This window comes from Mobula birostris, chromosome 22, assembly GCF_030028105.1.
Source record: "Mobula birostris isolate sMobBir1 chromosome 22, sMobBir1.hap1, whole genome shotgun sequence".
Taxonomy (NCBI): domain Eukaryota; kingdom Metazoa; phylum Chordata; class Chondrichthyes; order Myliobatiformes; family Myliobatidae; genus Mobula; species Mobula birostris.
The window spans coordinates 58,450,297-58,474,366 of record NC_092391.1 but is presented as its reverse complement, the minus strand read 5'-3'; the positions used below and the strand labels follow the sequence as shown (position 1 = coordinate 58,474,366).

The 24,070-nt window shown below is 42.4% G+C and overlaps 1 protein-coding gene across 1 annotated transcript in view; it reads right to left on the bottom strand.

Moving 5' to 3' along the window:
* Positions 1 to 23,767, bottom strand: part of chfr (checkpoint with forkhead and ring finger domains, E3 ubiquitin protein ligase) — a 75,840-nt gene extending 52,073 nt beyond the window's left edge. The window contains exons 1-3 of the mRNA XM_072240830.1: positions 23,444 to 23,767; positions 4,163 to 4,259; positions 357 to 466 (exon numbers count right to left, since the gene is read on the bottom strand). Coding sequence (XP_072096931.1) covers positions 357 to 466; positions 4,163 to 4,259; positions 23,444 to 23,552 — 316 coding nt within the window. The 5' untranslated portion in view covers positions 23,553 to 23,767. The remainder of the gene's footprint in view (positions 1 to 356; positions 467 to 4,162; positions 4,260 to 23,443) is intronic.
* Between the last annotated feature and the right edge of the window lie 303 nt (positions 23,768 to 24,070).

Here is a 24,070-nt window from a genome sequence, read left to right as displayed (position 1 = left end):
AGTGATCAATAAACAATTGTTTGGAATCAAATGACTCTTCCCGGTGTCTCAGGGCTGGGTGTATCTGCACCCGCGCCACCACCCGCCACAGCACTCCCCTGCCACCTGCCCCACACACCCTTACCGCGGTGCTCAAACCTCGCTATTCCCAACAGCCTTTGCTCCTGCCAGATTTACAAACTCGCTTTCTGCTCCACATTGACAAGTACAGTATTATGCAAAAGTCTTAGGCATCTATGTATGTACGTGTAACAAATAGTCAAGTAAAGCTAATCTCTTATTTACTGATTTACGACAGGAACCAAAAACAATAGATTATCAAGTACATGCAGTACTTTTCTGAGCAATATCCTTACTCTGATCTGGCTCATTTTTCCTGTAGACAACGTAAATTGCATCTCCATTTTGCAATGGATAGGTCTGTTTCTTCACCACTTTGGATTTGTTGATGACTGTTCCATTGGTACTGCAAAATCGAAGCGACAAGAACACGTTAGCCTGTATAAACAATCACTGGAGGCAAACTAATGATTCCCCAGAAGTACCAACTGAAAATGAAACACTCCAAAGTTTAAGGCATTTAGATTATTAAAGGGGACCAATTAGAGTAAAAACTCAAGTATAATGCAAAATTTTATTGCCTTGCATCCTCAACAGCAACCAGAACACCATCAATAAGCTCCAAGATCTTGGCCTCAATACCGCCTTGTGCAATTGGATCCTCGATTTCCTCACTTGCAGATCCCAGTCAGTTTGAATTACTAACATCTCCTCCACAATTTCCATCAGCACAGGTGCACCACAAGGTTGTGTGCTTAGTGCCCTGCTCTACTCGCTTTATACTTATGACTGACTGCGTGACTTAGTACAGCTCCAATGCTATATTCAAGCTTACTGATGATAGCACTGTCATGGGTTGAACCAAAGGTGGTGATGAATCAGCATTTAGGAGACTTCTTACTCAATGTCAGTAAAACTAAGGAGCTGATTATTGACTTCAGGAGATTCAAGAGCCAGTCCTCTTTGGTGGATCAGAGGTGTAGAGGGTTATCAACTTTAAATTCCTAGGTGGTGTTATTTCAGAGGATCTGTCCTGGTCGCATTAGGGTCAAAGGAAAAACCAGCAGCAGCTCTACTTCCTTAGGAGTTTGCTGAAATTCAACATGACATCTGAAACTTTAACAAGCTTCTAGAGATGTATGGTGGAGAGTACACCAAATGACTGCATCACAGCCTGGTATGGAAACACCAATGTCCTTGAACGGAAAACACTACAAAGAGTAGTGGATGCAGCTTAGTCCATGGTGGGTGAAGCTCTCACAACCATTGAGCACATCTGCATGAAATGCTGTCACAGGAAAGCAGCACCCATCGTCAGGGTACCGCACTATCCAGGCCATACTCTCTTCCTGCTGCTGTCATCAAGGTGGTGGTACAGGAGCCTCAGGACCCACACCAGCAGGGTTAGGAACAGTTAGTATCCCTCAACCATCAGGCTCTTGAACAAAAGGAGGTAACTTCCCCCAACTTCACTTGCCCCTTCATTGAAATGTTCCCACAACCTACGGATTCACTTTCAAGTTATCGTCATCTCATGTTCAGTGTTTATTATTTTTTATTTGCACAGTTTGTTGTCTTCTGCGCTCTAGCTGAATGCCCTAGTTGGGCGATCTTTCATTGATTCTGTTATGGTTATTATTCTATAGATTCATTGAGTATGCCCACAAGAAAATTAATCCAGGGTTGAATATGGTGACATACGCACTTTGATAATAAATTTACTTTGAACTTTGAATTTTGAGCGGCTCAATTGGCTATTGCTTGTGCCTTGCTGCAGGACTGATGTTGTTTCATTGTTAATGGCATATAAACAACCTAGGCACAGGAACACAAGAGATTATGCAGATGCTGGAAATCCAGAGCAACACACACAAAATGCTGGAGGAGCTCAGCAGGTTAGGCAGCAGGACCTGATGCGTTGACTATTTACTCATTTCCATGGATGCTGCCTGACCTGCTGATTTCCTCCTGCATTCTGTGTGTGTTGCTCTAGCCAGGAATGTATTAGCTCCTGGAAAGGCAGCTTTGAGCAAATAGCAAAATTATTAGTACTAGTTTTTTTAAAAACACATTCAAACTTGAAAAAGGAATTTGGCTGTGAATTTTTCCAAGGGTTTAACCATTTAGGAAGATATTTAGCATTAGAGAAAACTAATAATAAAGTTTCATCGTTAAGCAAAACAGATCAGGCTGGAGAAGGGGACTTCATCGGCCTGAGAATGGATGATATACAGAATGCAATCCTAGTTGGGTTCACAAATTTCCAGCCCCAAAGTCAAAGTCGTTGTGCATTTCCACTTCTGGGCATTTAACATCCCCAAATTTAACCACTCCATCTTGCCTTAAGGTCCAGAATCCACCCACCACCTCCTCTAAAATGCAGCTCAAAACCTTCCTTTTTGGTTAAAAACACTAACAGCCAGACATTTATATTTTTATTTGCTAACAAACCCAAGAAAAGCCTCAGGCCATTTCATTCTGAAGCTGCTATGTAACACATCTATTTGTTACCACAAAGTACTCAGAAGAACGAATATATTTAAAACTGTGAACAACACACACAAAATGCTGGAGAAACTCAGGTCAGACAGCATCTATAGAAATGAATAAATACTGAACGCTTTGGGGCGAGACCCTTAACAGGACTGGAAAGGAAGAGGGAAGATGCCCAGAATAAAAAGATGGAGTGGGGGGTGGGGGCGAGCGGAAGGAGGCAAGCTAGGTGAAGCCAGGTGGGTGGGGAGAGGGGGGTGAAATAAGAGGCTGGGAGGTGATAGGTGGAAAAGGAAAAGGGCTAGAGAAGGAGGAATTTGATAGTAGAGGGGACCATGGGAGAAAGCATGGTGGCACCATGGTTAGCACACTTTACAGTATCAGTGACCCAAGTTCAATTCTTGCCTCTGCCTGTAAGGAATTTGTAGATTCTCTCTGTGACTGCGTGGGTTTCCTCCCACAGTCCAAAGACATACCAATAGGTAGGTTAATTGGTCATTGTAAATTGTCCTGTGATTAAGCTAGGATTGAGTCAGGGAGTGCTGAGCGGTGTGGCTCAAAGGGCCGATTCCATACTGTAGCTCAATAAATGAAAAGGGAAGGTGGTGATAGGCAGGTGAGAAGAGGTAAGAGGCCAGAATGGAGAATAGAAGAAAGGGGGAGGGAAAAAAATTAGCAGAAGGAATCAACAGTCCAGGCAGCATCTATGGGAAAGAGTAAATGGTAAAAGTTTTAGGACTGTTGATTCAATGTTCATGCCATCAGGTTGGAAGCTACCTAACTGTATACATGAGAATAAATGCAACCTGGTTGGGTATCGCACTCTCCTCCAAGCAGAACAGTTGAGATTTTCAGCCATATAGGTCTGTGAAGTTATCAGCTATAGGAGGTCTGCAGCCACCTACTGGCAAAATGCTGCAATTACAATAAAAGAGCAGTCTCAAAAGAGCCAAATCAATGACTAATAGGCCTGCCTGCAAGTTATTATGATGCAAGTTGTGAAATTTGTTGTCTTGTGGCAGCAGGACAAAATTTTTTTTTTTTTTTTTTTTTTTTTAAAAGTAGGGCAAAAAGAATGTAAAATAGTGAGCAACACAAAATGCTGGAGGATTTTGTGAGGTAGTGTTCATGGACCATTCAGAAAGCTGACGGCGGTGGGAAAGAAGCTGTTCCTGAAAAAGAGTGTCTCTTTTCAGGCTCCTGTCCCTTCTGCGTGACAGTAGCAACGAGAACAGGTTGATGAGGACCCTTAATGATAGATGCCACCTTCTTGAGGCATCATCGTTGAAGGTCATAAACATGACATGCAGATGCTGGAAATCCATACCAACACACACACACACACACACACACACAATGCTGGAAGAACTTAGCAGGCCAGGCAATATCTATGGAAACAGTTGACATTTTGGGCTGAGACCTTTCATCTTCGTCCTAAAGAAGGGTCTTGGCCTGAAACTTTTACCATTTACTCTTTCCCATAGATGCTGCCTGGACTGTTGCTGGCTACTGGTGAGTGTTTAGAACTTACTAATGGCAATAGTCCCCCCCCCCCAGTTTGGAGAAAGAAGGAGAAAGAGCTAGTCAGAAAATTAACATTACTTCTTACCTTGTGTCTTCTAACCACACCTGCCCAGTATGCTCACGAATTATTTTACAGTGGTCTCCTGAGACAAGCTTATTGCCAGGAAATGATAAATCACAACCTAAAAATAACAAGAGACACAAGTTAGAGTCAATGATTTTTGACAAAAGCTCCATTTATTTTATCACTTAGCTAATATGCTTTCTGGGGCCAATTAGTTAAAACACTTCTTTGAAATACATTGTCTGACCCCAAGTAAGACTCTACTCAAAGAGCCATCTATTAAGGTAATGAATGCATGTGCAGAAGGGGATGGCTGCACGGGGAGAAACAAGGTTAAACTTTCTTTTAGCCAGGACTTGTATTGAATTCCCCATTAGTGGCTTAAATCAAATAGCTGGAGACTAGCTCCTCACCACTGAGACTGCACTTCCTCACAGGGCTACAACTCGGGAAAGAAAAGTGGACATTTTCCCTATCAAATCCAAATTTTACCAATTTCACTTATAACTGTGATTTTATTAAAACACAAGGTTATTACAGTCGTGGGTGACAATAGGGATAAACTCCCACTACTATTAAATGCTTCCAATGGCATGCATCTCAATTAGCCTCTGACAACCAAGTCCAGCTCCTGGTCTTCATATGTGGCTTAGCTACTAAGCCCAGTGGAGCCATTTCTACTGACAGGAAAAGGGGAAAACGTGGTTACTGGTGCCTCAAGACCAGTTGCTTCAGGTAGATGGGGCTTGTCAGCCATGATGGGGCTTGGCAGCTCACGTAACTCCAATCTCAAACCTCAGCTGCTTTGCTGCTATACACACTCACAGGGAAGGCTTTGGGAGTAAACCCAAATCCGATTAATGGTTCAATGACAGAATTTATGAAATAACAAATGGTGAGGCTATGCTTGGAGTATTCTGAGCAGTTTTTGGCTCCTTATTTAAGAAAGGGTGTGCTGACATTGAAGAGGGTTCACAGGAGATTCACAAAAATGGTTGTGCATTTTGCTCGTTTTTTTCTCAATTGTTCTTTTTTTCATGCATTGAATGTTGCTTTTCTTTGAATCACTTCCATGGTTTTCTTTGTTTTGGGGCAGTGTGTGGAAAGACAAACTTCAAATTTGTATACTGCATACATTGATAATAAATGTACTTTGAATCTTCGAGGAATTATTTTCTTTCAAATTTCTCTACAGAGATCTGTAGGAAGCAGCATCATTAAACATTCAGTATTGAAAGATTTCACTCCCCCCCCCCCCCCCCATTATACAGTAACAGTTATAGTCAACAGACAAGAAAACGGAGTTCAGGCCAAGATCAGAGCAGTCAGGATGTCAGTTCATTCACTGGACCACACAAAGCTTGAAAGGGTGCGAAACAAACACCAGTTTTCTTTAACAGGTTCCCATAAGACAAGCAACAAAGTTCAATCTCTCACAAGGAATGGAGATGAATAATAGTTGGAAAAAATCTCTTAATAAGTGCTCATTCATATTACAGTGAAAAGGACTGAACAATCTTGGCATTGTGTATTCAGGAAATATCCTGTATTGCAAGTCCCTCAAATCTCTCTGGGGACATTAGTTGGGCAATTGTAGAATAAATAGCACAGTGCAAACACCTCCCCAGGGAGAGGAGATGCACTCCATTAACTTTAATGACTGGTTTCCACAAAATCTGGAGGCTGACACCTGAGTGATTCTGCACAAAGACTTCATTTACAACAGGCTTGTAAGAGTGGAAAAGTCACAAAAGTGTCCTTTAAAAGAGCAGTCCATTATACAGCAGTCTGGGAAGATAGACAGATAGATGCTTTATTGATTCCAAAGGAAATTACAATGCCACAGTAGCATTACAAGTGCATAGATATGCAAATATTACCTCGAGTTTCCTCTAACAGTCTAACAGGAGGAGTGTCATCACTTTCCCAGCTATACGTTAACTCATTATACAGTGGCATGCGAAAGTTTGGGCACCCCGGTCAAAATTTCTGTTACAGTGAATAGCTAAGAGAGTAAAAGAAGAACTGATTTCCAAAAGGCATAAAATTAAAGGTGACACATTTCTTTACTATTTTAAGCAAGAAAACTTTTTTTTATTTCCATCTTTTACAGTTTCAAAATAACAAAAAAGGAAAAGGGCCCAAAGCAAAAGTTTGGGCACCCTGCACGGTCAGTACTTAGTAACACCCCCTTTGGCAAGTATCACAGCTTGTAAACACTTTCTGTAGCCAGCTAAGAGCCTTTCAATTCTTGTTTGGGGGATTTTTGCCCATTCTTCCTTGCAAAAGGCTTCTAGTTCTGTGAGATTCTTGGGCCGTCTTGCATGCACTGCTCTTTTGAGGTCTATCCACAGATTCTCGATGATGTTTCGGTCAGGGGACTGAGAGGGCCATGGCAAAACCTTCAGCTTGTACCTCTTGAGGTAGTCCATTGTGGATTTTGAGGTGTGTTTAGAATCATTATCCTGTTGTAGGACCCATCCTCTTCAGCTTTTTTACAGATGGTGTGATGTTTGCTTCCAGAATTTGTTGGTGTTTAATTGAAATCATTCTTCCCTCTACCAGTAAATGTTTCCCGTGCCACTGGCTGCAACACAAGCCCAAAGCATGATCGATCCACCTCCGTTCTTAACAGTTGGAGAGGGGATCTTGTCATGAAGTTCTGCACCCTTTTTTCTCCAAACATACCTTTGCTCATTGCGGTCAAAAAGTTCTATCTTAACTTCATCAGTCCACAGGACTTGTTTCCAAAATGCATCAGGCTTGTTTACATGTTCCTTTGAACCTTTTGAATAGAACTTTTTGGCTGCAATGAGCAAAAGTATGTTTGGAGAAAAAAGGGTGAAAGATTTCATGAAAAGAACACCTCTCCAACTGTTAAGAATCGATCATGCTTTGGGCTTGTGTTGTAGTCAGTGGCACGGGGAACAGTTACTGATAGAGGGAAGAATGAATTCAATTAAATACCAGCAAATTCTGGAAGCAAACATCACACTGTCTTTAAAAAAGACAAAGATGAAAAGAGGATGGCTTCTACAACAGGATAATGAACCTAAACACACCTCAAAATCCACAATGGACTACCTCAAGAGGCGCAAGCTGTATGTTTTGCCATGGCCCTCACAGTCCCCCGACCTAAACATCATCGAGAATCTGTGGATAGACCTCAAAAGAGCAGTGCTTGCAAGATGGCCCAAGAATCTCACAGAACTAGAAGCCTTTTGCAAAGAATAATGGGTGAAAATCCCCCAAACAAGAATTGAAAGACTCTTAGCTGGCTACAAAAAGTGTTTACAAGCTGTGATACTTGCCAAAGGGGGTGTTACTAAGTACTGACGATGCAGGGTGCCCAAACTTTTGCTTCAAGCCCTTTTCCTTTTTTGTTATTTTGAAACCGTAAAAGATAGAAATAAAAAGGTTTTCTTGCTTAAAATATTAAAGAAATGTGTCATCTTTAACTTTATGCCTTTTGAAAATCAGTTAATCTTTTACTTGCTTAGCTATTCACAGTAACGGAAATTTTGACCAGGGGTGCCCAAACTTTTGCATGCCACTGTAGGTCTGAACTTTTAGCAGGAAGCAAGGACCTTTGAGGGATCAAATCGAGCATCTGAAGAACGATGCTGGCGCACAGTTCAAACTCTCGTATTCGCAGTGGATCAGTCATCTAGAGCAATCAGTGAGGATGAAAATTTCAGCATCTGTCAAACAAAACAAACAGCTCCCCCCCTCAAGAAAGTTGGAAATTCCATCCCACTGGGAACAAATTAATTTCCTCCTCCAATTAAACAAAATAGGCAGTTCCCAACTTCCAAACATCATGTCTACCTGAGCAATTCCACAGCTTCACTATTTCAGCCCTAGCTGTAACCAAACACACCTCCACACCTTACAAACCCATTATAGAACAGGATGGTTTTAAGGAAAAAGATTCACTTTGTTACATGTACATCAAAACATTGAAGCATTGAGTGAGATGTGTTGTTTGTGTCAATGACCAACACAATCCAAGTGCATACCGGGGGCAGCTGGCAAGTGTTGCTGTACTTGAGCACCAACATAGAAAGCCCCCGATCTACTAACCCAAGTCTTTGGAATGTGTGAGGAAACTAATGCAGACAAAGAGGGAACACACAGTAATTTTATGTATTGCACAGTACTCCTGCTGCAAAAATGCAAGTTTTATGACTTATGTGAGTGATGATAAACCTGAATCTGATATGGGTCTCTACTGTGGACTGTGAGTGGGAAAGGGGGCAGGGAGAGGGGAATCATGGTTGGGAAAAGGGGAAGGGAGAGGGGAGGGAGCGGGAAGCACCAGAGAGACATTCTGTAATGATCAATAGAGCTTGCCTGGTGTCTCAGGGCTGAGTGTGTCTGCACCCACAACAACCCCCCCCCCCCCCACCTTGGCACTCCTCTGCGTAGAAATTTGCATTAGAATCCATACTCACTGAATGGATAAGTTACTCACAGAGTATTCTATTTATACACATTCTATGGAAAAGGTGATATGAAGAGTTATGAATAGAATATACATTTTACACTTGAATAGCTTTGTAATAGCAAGTATCCCAAGATTTTGTTCTACATCTTGTTAATCTTGGCAGCTGGGAAGATCACAGAGTTGGGTCACATAAATTTAGCCCAACATTTTTGTTCAACTGCAGAATTCAGTGCAAGAAAGTTTCTGACAGGAGACAACAGTGTAGTGCCTAAGTAACATTTAGCGCTCAAATGAATAATTCAAAGATGAGAGCTCAAATCTCACCATGACTGCTTAAGTTTAGACTAAAAAAAATCCTGAACAATTGGACTTCTATAAAACTACAATTATTAAAATCTGTGGAAAGGAAACCCACTGAACTTATCTGGTTTGGCTTGCATGTAACATTAGACCCACAAGAATTTAAGTCTGAAATGCTCTTAGGCAGCCCCACAAGCCCTTTTGGTTCAAAGGCAGGTAGAGATTGCCAAAAAGTGCTGGTGTTTCCAGCAATATCCACAGACAATGAATAAAACACAGCCCTTCAAAACTCAGATACGTACATGGATGAAAGAAAAGTGGATGGCTATGTGGGAGGAAAATGTTAGATTGATCTTGGAGTAGGTTAAAGGCCGGCACAACGTCACGGGCTAAAGGGACTGTACTGATCTATGTTCTGCGTAAAATAAATTCATTTGGGACAGCCACAAATGCTGCAATTCATTAAGTGCTCTTACTTGTAAAATAATTATCAACAAATGTTTGTCTGCTATGTTAATACCTGAAGTTTGCAATAATTTCTCCAAGTCCGTCAATCCCAAATGAGAGAGAAAATTTGTAGATGGAAAAGGGCTTGACTATGAGAGTCTAAATGACTGCACTGGCAACTAGATTTGAAAACTAGACATGGATTTGTATCCTATTACAACAGCTAATGATTATACAGTCAAGCAGTAAATATGGAGTTAAAATTAGTCTCAGTAGTGCCATGAAACTACCACGTTAAAATTAAAAATCCATTTGGTTCTCCAACGTTCTCAGCAAAAGGAAATCTGCGCCCTTCATAGGTTCAGAATTGAAGGACATTCCTTCAGAACAGAGATGAGGAGGGATTTCTTTAGCCAGAAGGTAGTGAACCTGTGGAATTCATTGACCAGACAGCTGTGAAGGTCAAGTAACCACGGAGGTTGGTAGGTTCTTGATTAGTCAGGGTGTCAAAGGTCACATGGAGAAGGCAGGAAATAGAACTGAGAAGGATAATAAACCAGCCCTGACAGAATGGCAGAGCACTTAATGGCCCGAATGGCCTAATCGTACTCCTATGTCCAATGGTCTTATATCTGGGGTGGATGGCCCTGTGATGACAAATGCTTTACTGAGGCAGCGAGCAGTGTAGGCAGCATCCATGACAGAGAGGCACCTGGTTTCTACGATATGTCGAGCTGAGTCCACAACTCCCTACAATTTCTTGCGATCACAGACAGAGCTGCTGCCATACCAAGCCATGATCCGTCCAGATAGAATACTTCCAATGGTGCATTCATAAAATATGGTGAGGGTTGACAGGAACATTCCAAATCTTTTTTAGCCTCCCAAGGAAGTAGAGGCTTTGGTGAGGTTTTCTGGCCACAGTGTCTATATGCTAGGGCCAGGCCTTTGGCAATATTTACTTCTAGGAACTTTTACTTTGCTGACATTGAGGGAAAGGCTGTTGTTATGACATCATGCTGCCAAGCTCTTGAACTCCTTGCATTTCAACTCGTCATTACCCGAGATGTGACCCACAAAAGTAGTATCATCTGCAAACTTGTAGATCAGGAGTCCCCTACCTGGGGTCCTCAGTTAATGGGTATAAAAAGTGTTTGGGAGCCCCTGTTGGAGATGGAGTTAAAGCAGGATCAGAATGAAAACCAACATGTAGGCCAAACACAGCAAAGGAAGTACATACCCTTCTGCAAAAGACCACAGAATAATTAAAATTAATTTAAAATTAAAAGCTTTTGCCTAGCACTAGTCTGTCTCCTACAGGACTACTACTTCTTAAGCCCATTCCCCCCACTGGGGCACAGGTCACTGACAGCAGCTTGACAGAGTCCTCCGTCCTGGGCCAGTCTTTCAAGTTGAACCCAGGTGTAGCCCATCTGGACAGGGATCCCAACATGGCATCCATGGGCCACTAGCTAAATGGTATTGGCCCATGACATAAAAAAGATTGTGAATCCCTGTTCTCGACAAAGATCTTTTTCTGTATCTCTGGGTTTTTACGGGATGGGGTTGCTAGCCCCATTCTCAACTACTTCGTTCACAACTGGGCTTGGGAGCATCCATGGCAGAGTTACGACAAAGCTTGAATCAAATTTCACAACAAGCCATATTACACTTTGAACCAACACACACAAAATGCTGGAGGAACTCAGCAGGCCAGGCAGCATGTATGGAAAAATGTACAGACGCCACTTCAGGCCAAAACCCTTCAGCAGGACTGGAGGGAAAAAAGATGAGGAGTAGGGGGAGGGGAGAGAGAAACACAAGGTGAGGGGTGACACCAGGAGGGGGAGGGATGAAGTACAGAGCTAGGAAGCTGATTGGTGAAAGAGATACAGGGATGGAGAAAGGGGAGTCTGATAGGACAGGGCAGAAGGCCATGGAGAAAAAAAAAGAGGGAGGAGCACCAGGGGAGATGATGGACAGGCAAGGAGATAAGGTGAAACAAGGAAAAGGGGATGGGATATGGTGAAAGTGGGAGGGCATTACCAAAAGTTTAAAACATCAATGTTCATGCCATAGACTGGAGGCTTTTTGCCCAGACAGAATACAAGATGCTATTCCTCCAACCCGAGTGTGGCCTCACCGCGACAGTAAAGGAGGCAATGGATTGACATATCGGAATGGGAATGGGAAATGGAATTAAAATGGGTGGCTACTGGGAGATCCTGCTTCTTCGGGTGGACAGAATGTAAGTGTTGGTGAAGGGTCTCCCAATCTACGTCAGGTCTCACTGATATACAGGATGCCGCACTGGGAGCCCAGACACAGTATAGGACCCCAACGGACCCACAGGGGAGACTTTGAATCAATGGCTTTTGCTATTTTCTAACAAATAACACCAAAATGCTATACCTAATTTGGCTGAACATGCAGAGACATAATTCTAGGATGAATACATTGATCAGAAGCAGAGAAGAAAATAAATTGTTCATAAGTTCAGGGGAGGGGACACAGCAGCTTTCAGAATCATGAATAAAGAGGAACTTAGAAACAAGGAAATGGGAATGACCACATATGGAAGTTACATACAGCACAAAATAATCTTACAAGACTCAAAATGAGTAATCTCATCTCACCCAAAAAATGTTTTAATAATCATCCCACCATGGGGGAGTGTGGTGCAAATTTCTACGTATACCAGGGAGAGCATTCCAACTGGTTGTGTCACTGTCTGGCATGAAGAGGCCTATGCACAGGATGGGAAAAAGCCAGCCAGCCCCATCTTGGGCACAACCCTCCCCAGCATTGAGGACATCTTCAAACGGTGATGCCTCAAAAAGATGGCATCTATCATTAAGGAGCCCCTTGACTCCAGACATGCCCTCTTCTCATTGCTACCATCGAGGTACAGAAGACACACTCACTGTTTTGGAAACAGCTTCATCCATTCCACCAGATTTCTGAACCAGCAATGAATCCATATACACCATTTCACTTTTTAAAAAAAACTTGTTACTTAATTTTATTAACATTTTCTCATTTAATTTTAATTTTTTTTTATATAGAGAATTTTGGTTAATTGGGACAGTTGCTTATTTGGGACAACTCTTAAAGACCAAATCGAGAAAGTAGCCAGGAGTCACTTCAGTTATTTAGGACACTATGCCACTTAATTGGGACAGGAGACTATTGCCGAATAGCTTCTAATTAGTATCATCACGTGCCTGTCCTGTGACTGTTAGATATTATACTGAGCTTGGAGCGAACAGTTGTTAAATAGCACCACACATCAAAGTTGCTGGTGAACGCAGCAGGCCAGGCAGCATCTCTAGGAAGAGGTACAGTCGACGTTTCAGGCCAAGACCCTTCATCAGGACTAACTGAAGGAAGAGCTAGTAAGAGATTTGAAAGTGGGAGGGGGAGATCCAAAATGATAGGAGAAGACAGGAGGGGGAGGGACATCGACTGCACCTCTTCCTAGAGATGCTGCCTGGCCTGCTGCGTTCACCAGCAACTTTGATATGCGGTGCTTGAATTTCCAGCATCTGCAGAATTCCTCGTGTTTGAGTTGTTAAATAGGGTCACTTTGATAGAGTAGAGGGATAGGTAAATATGGGTATAGACTAAGAACAATGATTAGCTAATGATCAACTACCTTATGAGTACCTTATACGTTACTGTCGCTGGGCAAGTCAGAAAGAAACCCTACCCAGCAACAGGTGATGTACTAGACATTGTTCTCTGAAAATGCTAAATCAAAGTTCAAATAAGGAATTATCTGGTCATACAAAAGCATCTCAAGGTATAACTAAATATGGGAAGGATAGTGTAGGGGACAGAACATTCGAGAGAAAGGGGAAGGTTTCAACATAAGGAACTGATGTTCTATTCAGGCTAGCTTTGGCAGAAAATAATTATAACTAACCAATGATGATTTTACATCTAATAGTATATTAGCATATGATTGAAACTATTCTAAAACTGTCTTAACTCGCGTAATTGTAAGATTTCCTGCGTACGTGATGATCAATGTTATAAACTGTGAAGAATTGTGACTCGGGGGAGGGTAGTGTCCAGACTGGCTCTTTGAGAGATCAGTCTGTAACTTCCCCCATAGCATGCTACGAACAAAGAGTAAAGTTTGATAAAGTATTGCTTGTTTTATTGTGTTCATGGTACTTGCGCCCTTGCATTGGGTCGATCCAGCTTGACAACTTACTTGTGTGTGTGTTCAAAAAGCAGAGATTTTTGTCACTGATAGTTGGTGACAAATAAGCCATAAGACAATTCAAACTGTTTTGCTCTCTGCAGTTTCAAGTATTCAGGCTTGGAGATGCCAGAAACGGCCATTAGTGAAAATGAAACAATTTCACTACTTCCAAGTTAGGAACCACAAAAATCTGAAGGTATCAGCAATCATCTTGAATGTTACAAAGATTTGGAGGATGCAATCACCAAAAGCATTGTTTGAAGGCAGTCCATTATCTGCACTAGAATTTGTTCATTTATAGTCAATCAAAAGAACAAAAGTGTATACTAGATTAATTCCTTCGATAACTATTAGGAACTAAGTTTTATAGTAGAGGTGGCCCCCGTTTTACGAACGTTCGATTTACGACACCTTGCTGTTACAAAAGACCTACAATAGTTACCTGTTTTCGCTAACAGAAGGTGTTTTCACTGTCATGAAAAAAGGCAGCATGCGCCTGAACAGCCAAGCTCCTCCCCTGGAACTACATTCCAGCCGTCATTGCTTAAACACATGCTTTATCTCAATTTATTTTGTGCATCCGTTAGCAAAGTGAGTTCTATGGTATCGGAAAAGCCTAAAAGAGCTCGTAAGGGTGCTACACTTAGCGAAAAACAAGACATAATTAAGCGTTTCGATCGTGGTGAACGAAGTAAGGACATTGTCCGCGCGTTGAACTAGCCTGCTTCCACCATTCGCATTACTTATACACAGAGAGAAAGAATTTTGAAAGCTGCCGATGTTACTGTTGGTTCTGCTTGTAGCAAAGTGGTCTCTCTTAGTCAGCAGCCAATAATGGATAAAATGGAAAGCCTATTGCTTGAGTGGATTGATGGGTGTACAAAGATACTGAAGCTGCCGAAAAATTCCCAGCAGAACTGAAGAAAATAATTACAGAAGGTGGTTATTCATATAAGCAAGTGTTTAACTGTGACGAAACTGCAATTTATTGGAGTCTTCCCGATTCCAGTAAGTGAAACTACACTGTATATACATTATTTCTACTTCATATAGGCTGTGTATTTTTATGTATTATTTGGTGTGATTGGGCAGCTTCATAGCTTAAAGGTTACTGGAGAGAGTGTTTCTGCCGAGAGTGCTGCTGTGGGATTTTCACTGCGCTAGACAGTGCTGCAGAAAAGTATTTCTACTTTATATAGGCTGCGTATTCATCATATCATTCCCGCTTTTACTATATGTTACTGTTACTTTAGGTTTTAATGTGTTATTTGGCATGATTTTGTAGGCTATTTTTTGGGTCTGGGAACGCTCAAAAATTTTTCCCATATTAATAAATGGTAATTGCTTATTCACTTTACGACATTCCGGCTTACGAACCGTTTCATAGGAACGCGCTACCTTCGGGTAGCGGGGGAAACCTGTACCGCAGTAGAATGGACATTTTCTAATTTGTTCTGCATTTCATTTAAATACATTTGTTACTCAGTTAGAATGTTTGTCTTTTTTATACATTTTTAACTATTTCCATGAAACTTTGGTTTATTAGGGCTGTTTAATTGGGTCAAAATTTACTGGTCCTGCTGTGTCCCAAATAATGGACATATTTATTGTAGTTCATATTTTTCAAAAATCATATATTGCACTGTATTATTGCTGCAAAACAATCTTATGATATATGCCAGCGATTAAACTGGATTCTGATTCATTTTTGGGCTAAGACTATAAATCAAGTCCAGATTTGGGCTCTCAGATACTATGGTATGATTTTGGCATGTAGGCAAGAAATCTCTGGTGAACTGGCTAACACTTCCCTTTAGTCAACATTATCAAAACCACTATCTGGCCAAGATCACCATGGTAAGCACTTCCTACCTCACCACATTGAAAATGGCACCTGATGTTTCAAATGTGGCTATTTTCTGCTTTGATTGATTTACTCAAAGCACATTGCGAACATAATTCATAAACAAGAGAAAATATGAAGATGCTGGAAATACAAAGCAATACACACAAAATGCTGGAGGAACTTGGTAGGCCAGACAGCATCTATGGAAAAAAGTAAATAGTCAACATTTCGGGCTGAGACCCTTCACCCAGACCTGATGAAGGGTCTCGGCCTGAAACACCGACTGTTAACTCTTTTCCATAGATGCTGTCTGATGTGCTGAGTTCCTCCAGCATTTTGTGCATAGCACATAGCTCATCACTGATTAGGCTTGAACTGACAAAGCAGTTTTGAATCAGCCATGTCAAAGAGTCTGGAGTAACACTGGATAAGGATGACGTATTTTCTTTCCTGAATGATATAAAAACCATATGCAGGGGCAAAATTAGGCCAATTGACCCATCACATTCTGCTCTGTCATTTCATCATGGTTGCCCCATTTCTCTCCCAGCCCTGGTCTCCTGCCTTTTCCCCGTAACCCTTCATGCCCTGGCCATCAAGAATCTACAAAACCTCTGCCTTAAGTATACCCAATGATTTGGCCTCTACAGACAAATGTGGCGGCAAATTCCACAGATTCATTCTTTGGCTAAAGAAATTCCTTTTATTCTCCGTTCTATGTAAATGGACGTTACTTTATTCTGAGACTGTGTCCTCCCAGATCCTAGGTTCCCCCATCGTAAGAAACATCCTCTCCACATCCACTCTATCGAGGCCTTTCAACATCCAATAGGTTTCAATGAAATACCCTCATTTTCTGAATTCCAGAGAGTACAGGACCAGAGCCAATCACTCCTCATATAATCATCATGTGCCATGTCATGTTACATTGGCAACCATGGTCTTTGACCATGATGATCTTTGGCAAATTTTTCTGCAGACATAGTTTGCCATTGCCTTCTACTGGGCAGTGTTTTTAGGAGATAGGTGACCCAAGCCATTTTCAATCCTCTTCAGAGATTGTCTGCCTGGTGTCAGTAGTCACATAACCAGGGCTTGCAATGTGCACCAGCTGCTCAAACGACCATCCACCCCCTGCTCCCATGATTTCACCTGACCCTGAGCAGGGGCTAAGCAGGTGTTACACCTTGTCCAAGGGCGACCTGCAGGTTGCGGCAGAAAGGAGTGCCTTACACCTCCTTTGGTAGAGACACATGTCCACCCTGCCACCCAATATAATAACTCTTTCATTCCCAGGATCATTCTCATGAACCTCCTCTGACCCCTCTCCAATGTCATCATATCCTTTCCTAGATAGGGAGCCCAAAACTGCCCACAATACTCCAAGTGAGGCCTCACCACTGCCTTATAAAGCCTTGACATTGCATCCTTGCTTTCATATTCTAGTCCCCTCAAAATGAATGCCAACATGAAATCAATTGAAAAGTTTCAGATTCCATAATTTAATGATAAAAAAAGAAATTGTGGTATTTAAATTCACCAACTGCTAGTTAAATTCAAACTGGATCAATTACCCAGAAGTCTAGTGGCCAGTCCATTAACATCCACTCCATTGTACCAACTCATCTTTCTTCAGAAAGAATCAGGCTCTGATCTAGACCTCAAATATGCATGGCAGTCTTTGACATATATTGTTTTTTATGGATTTTATTGTATTTCTTTTTTGTGGCTGCCAGCAAGAAGATGAATTTCCAGTCTGTATAGGGTGGTGTTTTTGGGCTGAATGAGCAATTTGGTGCTCCGAGGAAGTTCAGTGAGGTTTTGAGCAAACTTAATGGCCTGGAGGACATGAAACATGGAGAGGCTGCGAGCCCACCATCAATTCCATTTCTTGTGGATCTCACTGATTAAAACACTGAGGAAGATTGAAATCAATGAATATGACAGTGGAAGGCAGGCATTCATCGCCATCTATCCGTGTGACTGGTCTCCCTCTCGCCCACTGGTCCTGGATGAAGCTGCTTGAGTACAAACTTCTCTCTCTCCCCCTCCTCCGCACCCCCCCCCCCCACCGATGCTGCTGAAGTCCTGGGCCTTGGGCAAAGTTTAATTGACGCGGTCTGTGAATTGGACTCTGGTTCACGTTGTGAGTGTTTCTGGCTGCTCCTTTTTTTGACGCTATTTTGATTGGGACTGGTTCTGCGAACTGCAGATAACAAACGACAGCACTAGATTGAACTGAGTATGCCTGGATTTTTTCAATAACTTTCTGTCATGTTTTATATTCGGTGTTTTTTTGCTTGTTTTTTTTTGTTTGCATGATTTGTTTTTTTTTGCTCATTATTTGAACTTTACAAGGTTGAATAGGTTGTTAATACTTATTGTGTCTAACTGCAGAACTCTGACAAGATTAGTTGCAAGAGGCCAAGAGATCGTATCAGCAATAAGAAATGCATTAGAACAGGTCTTTCAGTCATGCATTTCACTGCATTATGCTCCAAATGTTTTATTCACAAACATGATGTGGAAATTGCAGCTGCAAGCTTCTGATAATTCATCATGAACAAAACATTTTTTTTAAAAAAAAAGATATCGGTTGATGGCACAGGGTACATCCACCATTCTTAATTGAAAAGGTGCCATGGAGTCTTTCATACCCATCTGGGAGAACAGGTCACTTGTGCAACATCTCACCTGGATGATGGCATTCCCCACTGGGGGAACCTCTCTTCGCACCACCATGACAGTGTCAGCTTAGATTGCGTGCTTGAACCTCGAGTGGGATTCACAACATGTTCTGACAAAGGAGAGGGAATTACTCAATAAGCTAAACCTGACAACTTAAGAGGCATTGAAAAGGAAATTTGTACACCAGCAGTGTGGAAAACAATTCATTTCCTCCTTCAAGAGCAGCAAAATTAGAACAAAAGAAACTTAAATACTTACTAATGGCGATAGCCTGCAGACAGTTCACAAAACTACTTCTTTTACTTCTGAATTGGAGTGGTCAGGTACAGGCCCGGTCAAGACAGCGGGTCCAGGCCCCACAGCGTATCGAAGCAACTGATCCCAATGTCTGTATAGCAACACACACAAAAAATGCTGGTGAACGCAGCATCTATAGGAAGAGGTACAGTCGACATTGACTGTACCTCTTCCTATAGATGCTGCCTGGCCTGTTGCGTTCGCCAGCATTTTTTGTGTGTGTTGCTTGAATTTCCAGCATCTGCAGATTTCCTCGTGTCCAATGTTTGTATGACGATTTAAGCACCCATCCAGATTGAAAAGGATGGGCTGTTTCAGCTCACTGCTCCACAATGTCTGCTTAGCTCTGCACTGAACTGTGGGACTGTGGACAGACTCTTTCATGGACTTCAGTTCTAAACGCTATTTTCCTGCTTTTATTATTTCCATAATTTGTTTTTTTTCTCTCTGTGCATTGGGTATTTGATGTTTTTTTTAAATGGGTTTTCTTGTGTTTCTTTCTTTTGTGACTGCTTGTAAGGAGATAAATCTCAAGGTTGTTTGATGTATACATACTTTGAACTTTTCTTTTTTCAAATGTGAATCCACTACTAAGCTGTGTGCAATTGGAGCCTGTGATTTACATTTTGACAGTGTTTTTTGGACCAACTGAGCAATCTGGCTCTTTGCTGTCTCTGAGGGACTATGCTGAGGCTTGAAGAAGGGTGTGTGGCCTGGAAACAGGGCATGAGCCCACAATCGACCCCATTGCTTCTCTCCAATTGAGGCATTTAGGCTACTAAACTGTATTCTGTATACATACTATGATAATAAGGTACTTTAATTATTTTTTCATATATGTGCCTACTAAGGGTCTCTTAAACGTCACAATTTAAAGGCACTTGGACACGTATGTGGATAGAAAAGGTTCAGAGGACTGATCTGCTAAGTAGCTAGGGCTCAAAAATTCAAAGTAAATTTGTTACAGTACATACACGTCACCAATCGCTACCCTGAAATTCATTTTCTTGCGGCATTCACAGTAAATACAAAGAAACACAATAGAATCAATGAAAACATGCACAAATATGGGCAAATGAATGTGCAAAAGACAAACTGTACAAATATAGTACTATGCAAAAGTCTTATAATATATAAAAACATACATATATAGAGCGAGGATGCCTAAGACTTTTGCACAGTACTGTATTTGTCAATGTCGAGGGTGGAGCACTACAGGAAGGGTGTGGGACAGGTGGAAGAGGAATGCCAGGGACGAGGGGTGGCACAGGCTCCGGAGACACCGGGCAAGGTCATTTAATTCCAAACAATTGAATCATTAGAGAATGCGTCTCTGGTGCTTTCTGCTCCGTCCCCTCTCCATCACCCTTCCCACTCAGTCCACAATAGAGATCCACACCAGAATCAGCTTCATCATTACTCACGTCATGAAATTTGTTTGTTTTTTTTTGCAGCAGTACAGTACAATACATAAAATTACGACAGAAATCAATGGTGGAGAGGGCTTTACCTGTGATGGACTGCAATGCAGCACTAGGGATGTCACTGGCAACAGATTCAACTGTACAAGTCAAAAGAACTGGTTAAGTGAGCAATGGAAAAGAGGATGGGAGTGGAACTCACTGTGCAAAGTTAGTACAAATTCAATGGTCTGAATAGCCGTCACGCTGTAATAATTCTGTTACAGACCCAACATACCAATGCAGTTACAAAGACAGCAGATGTATTTCATTAGGAGTTCAAGGAGATCTGGTGTGTCAAAGACACTCACAACTTTCTACAGATGTACTGTGGAGAGCATTCTAACTGGCCGCATCAACGTCTGATATGGGTTGGGGATGCTACTGCACGGGATCAAAGCAAGCTGCAGAGAGTTGGAAACTTAGTCAGCTCCATCATGGGCACCAGCCTCCGTAGTATCCAGAACATCTTCAAGGAAGCTGGAATCCATCAGTAAGGACCATCACCCAGGCCATGGCCTTTTTCCCCCATTGCCACCATTAGGAAGGAGATACTGAAACCCAAGGTACAAACTTAATAATTCAGGAACAGTTTTGTCTCCTCTGCCATCAGATTTCAGAATGGACACGGAACCCATGAACATTACCTCACTATTTTTTATTTTATTTCTATGTTTCCAGTACTTATTTAACATACAGTTGCAAGGAAAAAAATTATGAACCCTTTGCAATTACCTGGTTTTCTGCATTACTCACTCTTAAAATGTGGTCTGATCTTCATCCAAGTCACAATAATAACAAACATAATCTGCTGAAACTCAATACACTAACAATTGCACTTTTCATGACTTTATTGAATACATTGTTTAGTTATTCACAGTCCGGGCTGAAAAAAGTATGCGAATCCTTGTATTTAATAACCAGTAGAACGTCCTTTAGCAGTAATAATCTCCATCGAATGTCTCCTGTAGCTGCTGATCAGACTTGAACAATTGAGAGGAGGAATTTTCAACCATTCCTCCATAAAAAATTGTTTCAGTTCAATATTTCTGGGATACTTTGCACGAACAGCCCTCTTCAGGTCACGCTACAGCATCTCAATTGGGTTACAGTCTGGACTCTAACATGGCCATTCCAAAACATGAATGAATTTTTAAATGATTCTATTGTTGATGTTTTGGATCACTGTCTTGTTGCATCATCTAACTTCTACTAAGCTTCAGGTGACAGACCGCTACCCTGACATTCTCCAGTAAAATGTTTGGATACAATTTTCAATTCATTGCTCCTCAACGACTGCAGCCGTCCAGGCCCTGAGGCAGCAAAGCAGTTCAAACCATGATGCTCCTTCCACCATACCTCAGTCGGGATGAGGTTTGGTTCCTCCAAACACATGGTGTGCTTTTCTGCCAGAAAGTCCAACTTTTGTCTCATCTGTCCACAGAACATTGTCCCAGAAGTGTTGTGGAACATCTAGGTGGTCTCTTGCAAACTCGAGATGTGCAGCAATGTTTTTTTTTAAGATCAGTGGTTTCCTCTGGTGTCCTTCCATGAACACCATTCTTGCTCAGTGTTTTTCTACTTTAGCAAGTTCTAGATATTTCCGCAGGCCTTCTGTTGTTACCCATGGGTTATTTTTCACCTTCAGCGTTGCACACTGTGCTCTTGGAAAGTAGTAACAGTACTGAATTTCCTCCATTTGTAGACAATTTCTTTTACTGTGGACTGATGAACACTCAGGTCTTCAGAAATGCTTCTGTAGCGTTTTCCAGCTTCATGCATCTCTAGAATTCTTCTAAGGTCCTCTGAAAGTTGTTTTGATTGAACACAGTGCATATACACAGATCTTTCTTGAGAAGAGCAAGCTCTGTCAGTAACCTGACTTTGTGTATCTTTTTTATAGAGCAGGGCACCTCTACAACCCCCACCTCCAATCACATCTCATTGATTGGAACATCCAACTCCAAATAGCTTTTGCAGAAGGCATTATCCCAAGGTTTACATAATTTTTTTTAATATAGACTGTGAATGATTAAACAATGTGTTTAATGAAGACGTGGAAAGTACAACTGTCTGTCGTTTTTAGTTCAGGTAGATTTTGTTTGTCTATTATTGTGACGTCGATGAAGATCAGACCAAATTTTATGAGTAATCAATGCAGAAAACCAGGTAATTGCAAAGGGTTAACATTTTCTTGCAACTATATACATATACTTACTGCAATTCAGTTTCTTTTCGCTATTTTTATGTATCGCATCGTACTGCTACCACTAAGACAACAAATTTCATAACATATGCTGGCAACATCAATCCTGATTCTGAAAAGTAACATTTAATTGAAAATAACTTAAGAAAATAGAATCCCTACAACACTGAAGAATTCTTCTCCTTTTGGAGGATTTCTCAAGTAATATATATTTTATAAAGATACAGCACAGTGACAATCCCTTCCAGCCCAATGGGCCTACACCGCCATTTACACTCATGTGACCAATTAATCCATTAACCGGTTCATCTTTGGACTATGTGACGAACTAATCCATTAACCGGTACATCTTTGGACTGTGGGAGGAAACCCATGCGATCACAGGGAGAACGTACAAACTCCTTACAGGCAGCAGCAGGAATTGAACCTGGGTCTCTGATGCTGTAATAGCTTTATGCACACTGTACCCTCCATAATAGCTTGTAAAAGCATTGACTATACAGACAGGAGTGAGCAAACCTGAAATCCAGTAACCCTTCCATCCTACATACCAAAGCTCAGCCACACCAACCAATACTGCCTACTTCTAAAGGGTCATCGACCTAAAACATTCACAAAATGCTGGAGGAACTCAGCTGGTCAGGCAGTATCTATGGAGAGGAATAGACAGTTGGTGCTTTGGGCCAAGACCCTTCTTCAGGACCAAACTGATTTCCTTTCCATGGAAGATGCTCGACTGGCTAGGTAATCCAAGCATTTCTCTCTAATGCGGATTGCAGGAACTACAGTTTTGATGCCCCCGCCCCTCAACCTGCTTAGCACACAATCCACCCAACCCACAAAGCGATTCCTCTTGGTCCAAACACTCCAATGCACCTTCCCAATCAACTTACCAATTATCAAATACATACAACCCTGAGATCCACTTTCCTGCAGGCAGATTCAGCAACTCTATAGAACATACATAGAATATAGTAACTACAACAGGATCAATGAAAGATCTACTATAGTGCAGAAGACAACTATCTGTGCAAATGCAAATATAAATAAATAGCAATAAATATCGAGAACATGAGATAAAAGAGTCCTTAAAGTGACATCATTGGGTTTGGGAACATTTCAATGGATAGGCAAACGAGTGTAGTCATCCCCTTTTGATCAAGAGCCTGATGGGTTGAGGGGGAGTAGCTGTTCTTTAACCTCGTGGTGCCACCACTCTCCTTACTACCATGACCTCCAAATAAATGACCATCAGCCCCTCCTCGTACCCCCACCATCAGCAGCTCTTTGACCTCCCCCTCCTTTCCCCTTGTCCCCTGAAGCTCCCCCCTCCCCTTCACTCCCCACCCTGGCGCAGTGCCCAGGACGTTTCCCGCCCCTCCCCCGGCGGCCCACTCATACCCTTCCTCCTGCCGATGGTCCACTCGCTGTTCACCAGCAGGATGTGGCTCTCGCTCTCTCGGTCGATACGGCTGAGGCGGCCCCAGGCCTGGCTTTGCAGTGGCTGCATGGCGGCACCGGGGCCTATAGGCTCCTGAACCCGGGGAGGCGAGAGCCCCGGCACCAGGCTCCTCCGCTCAGTGAACTGCAGGGACACCGCCTCCGCCGCCCCCGATCACAACATCTCGCCCTCGAACTGCGATCCAGCCCCTCTCCACCGCGACCACCGCCGCACCCCTCCTCCTCCCGAAGCCAACAGCTGACAGGGCGGAGCGGGACGTCCCAGGCCAGTCCACCCCACTACCATCGAGGGCCCGCCTCCACCGCGCTTCCATTGGCCGCCTAGACAAACAGCTCGTCCGCTGTCTAGTCGTGTCCAACGTCAATCATCCTGGGGCGGGTCTCCACTATCACGTGACCCGTCCATGTTCTCTGCTGCCGCCTTTGGCCCTCTAGGAATTCCATCCCTAGTGAAGCTGAAGCTGTCGCTGGCATCATTCCTCTCCATAGACGCTGCCCGGCCTGCTGAGCTCGTCCAGGATTTTGTGTGCGTTGCTCTGGATTTCCAGCGTCTGCAGACTTTCTCCT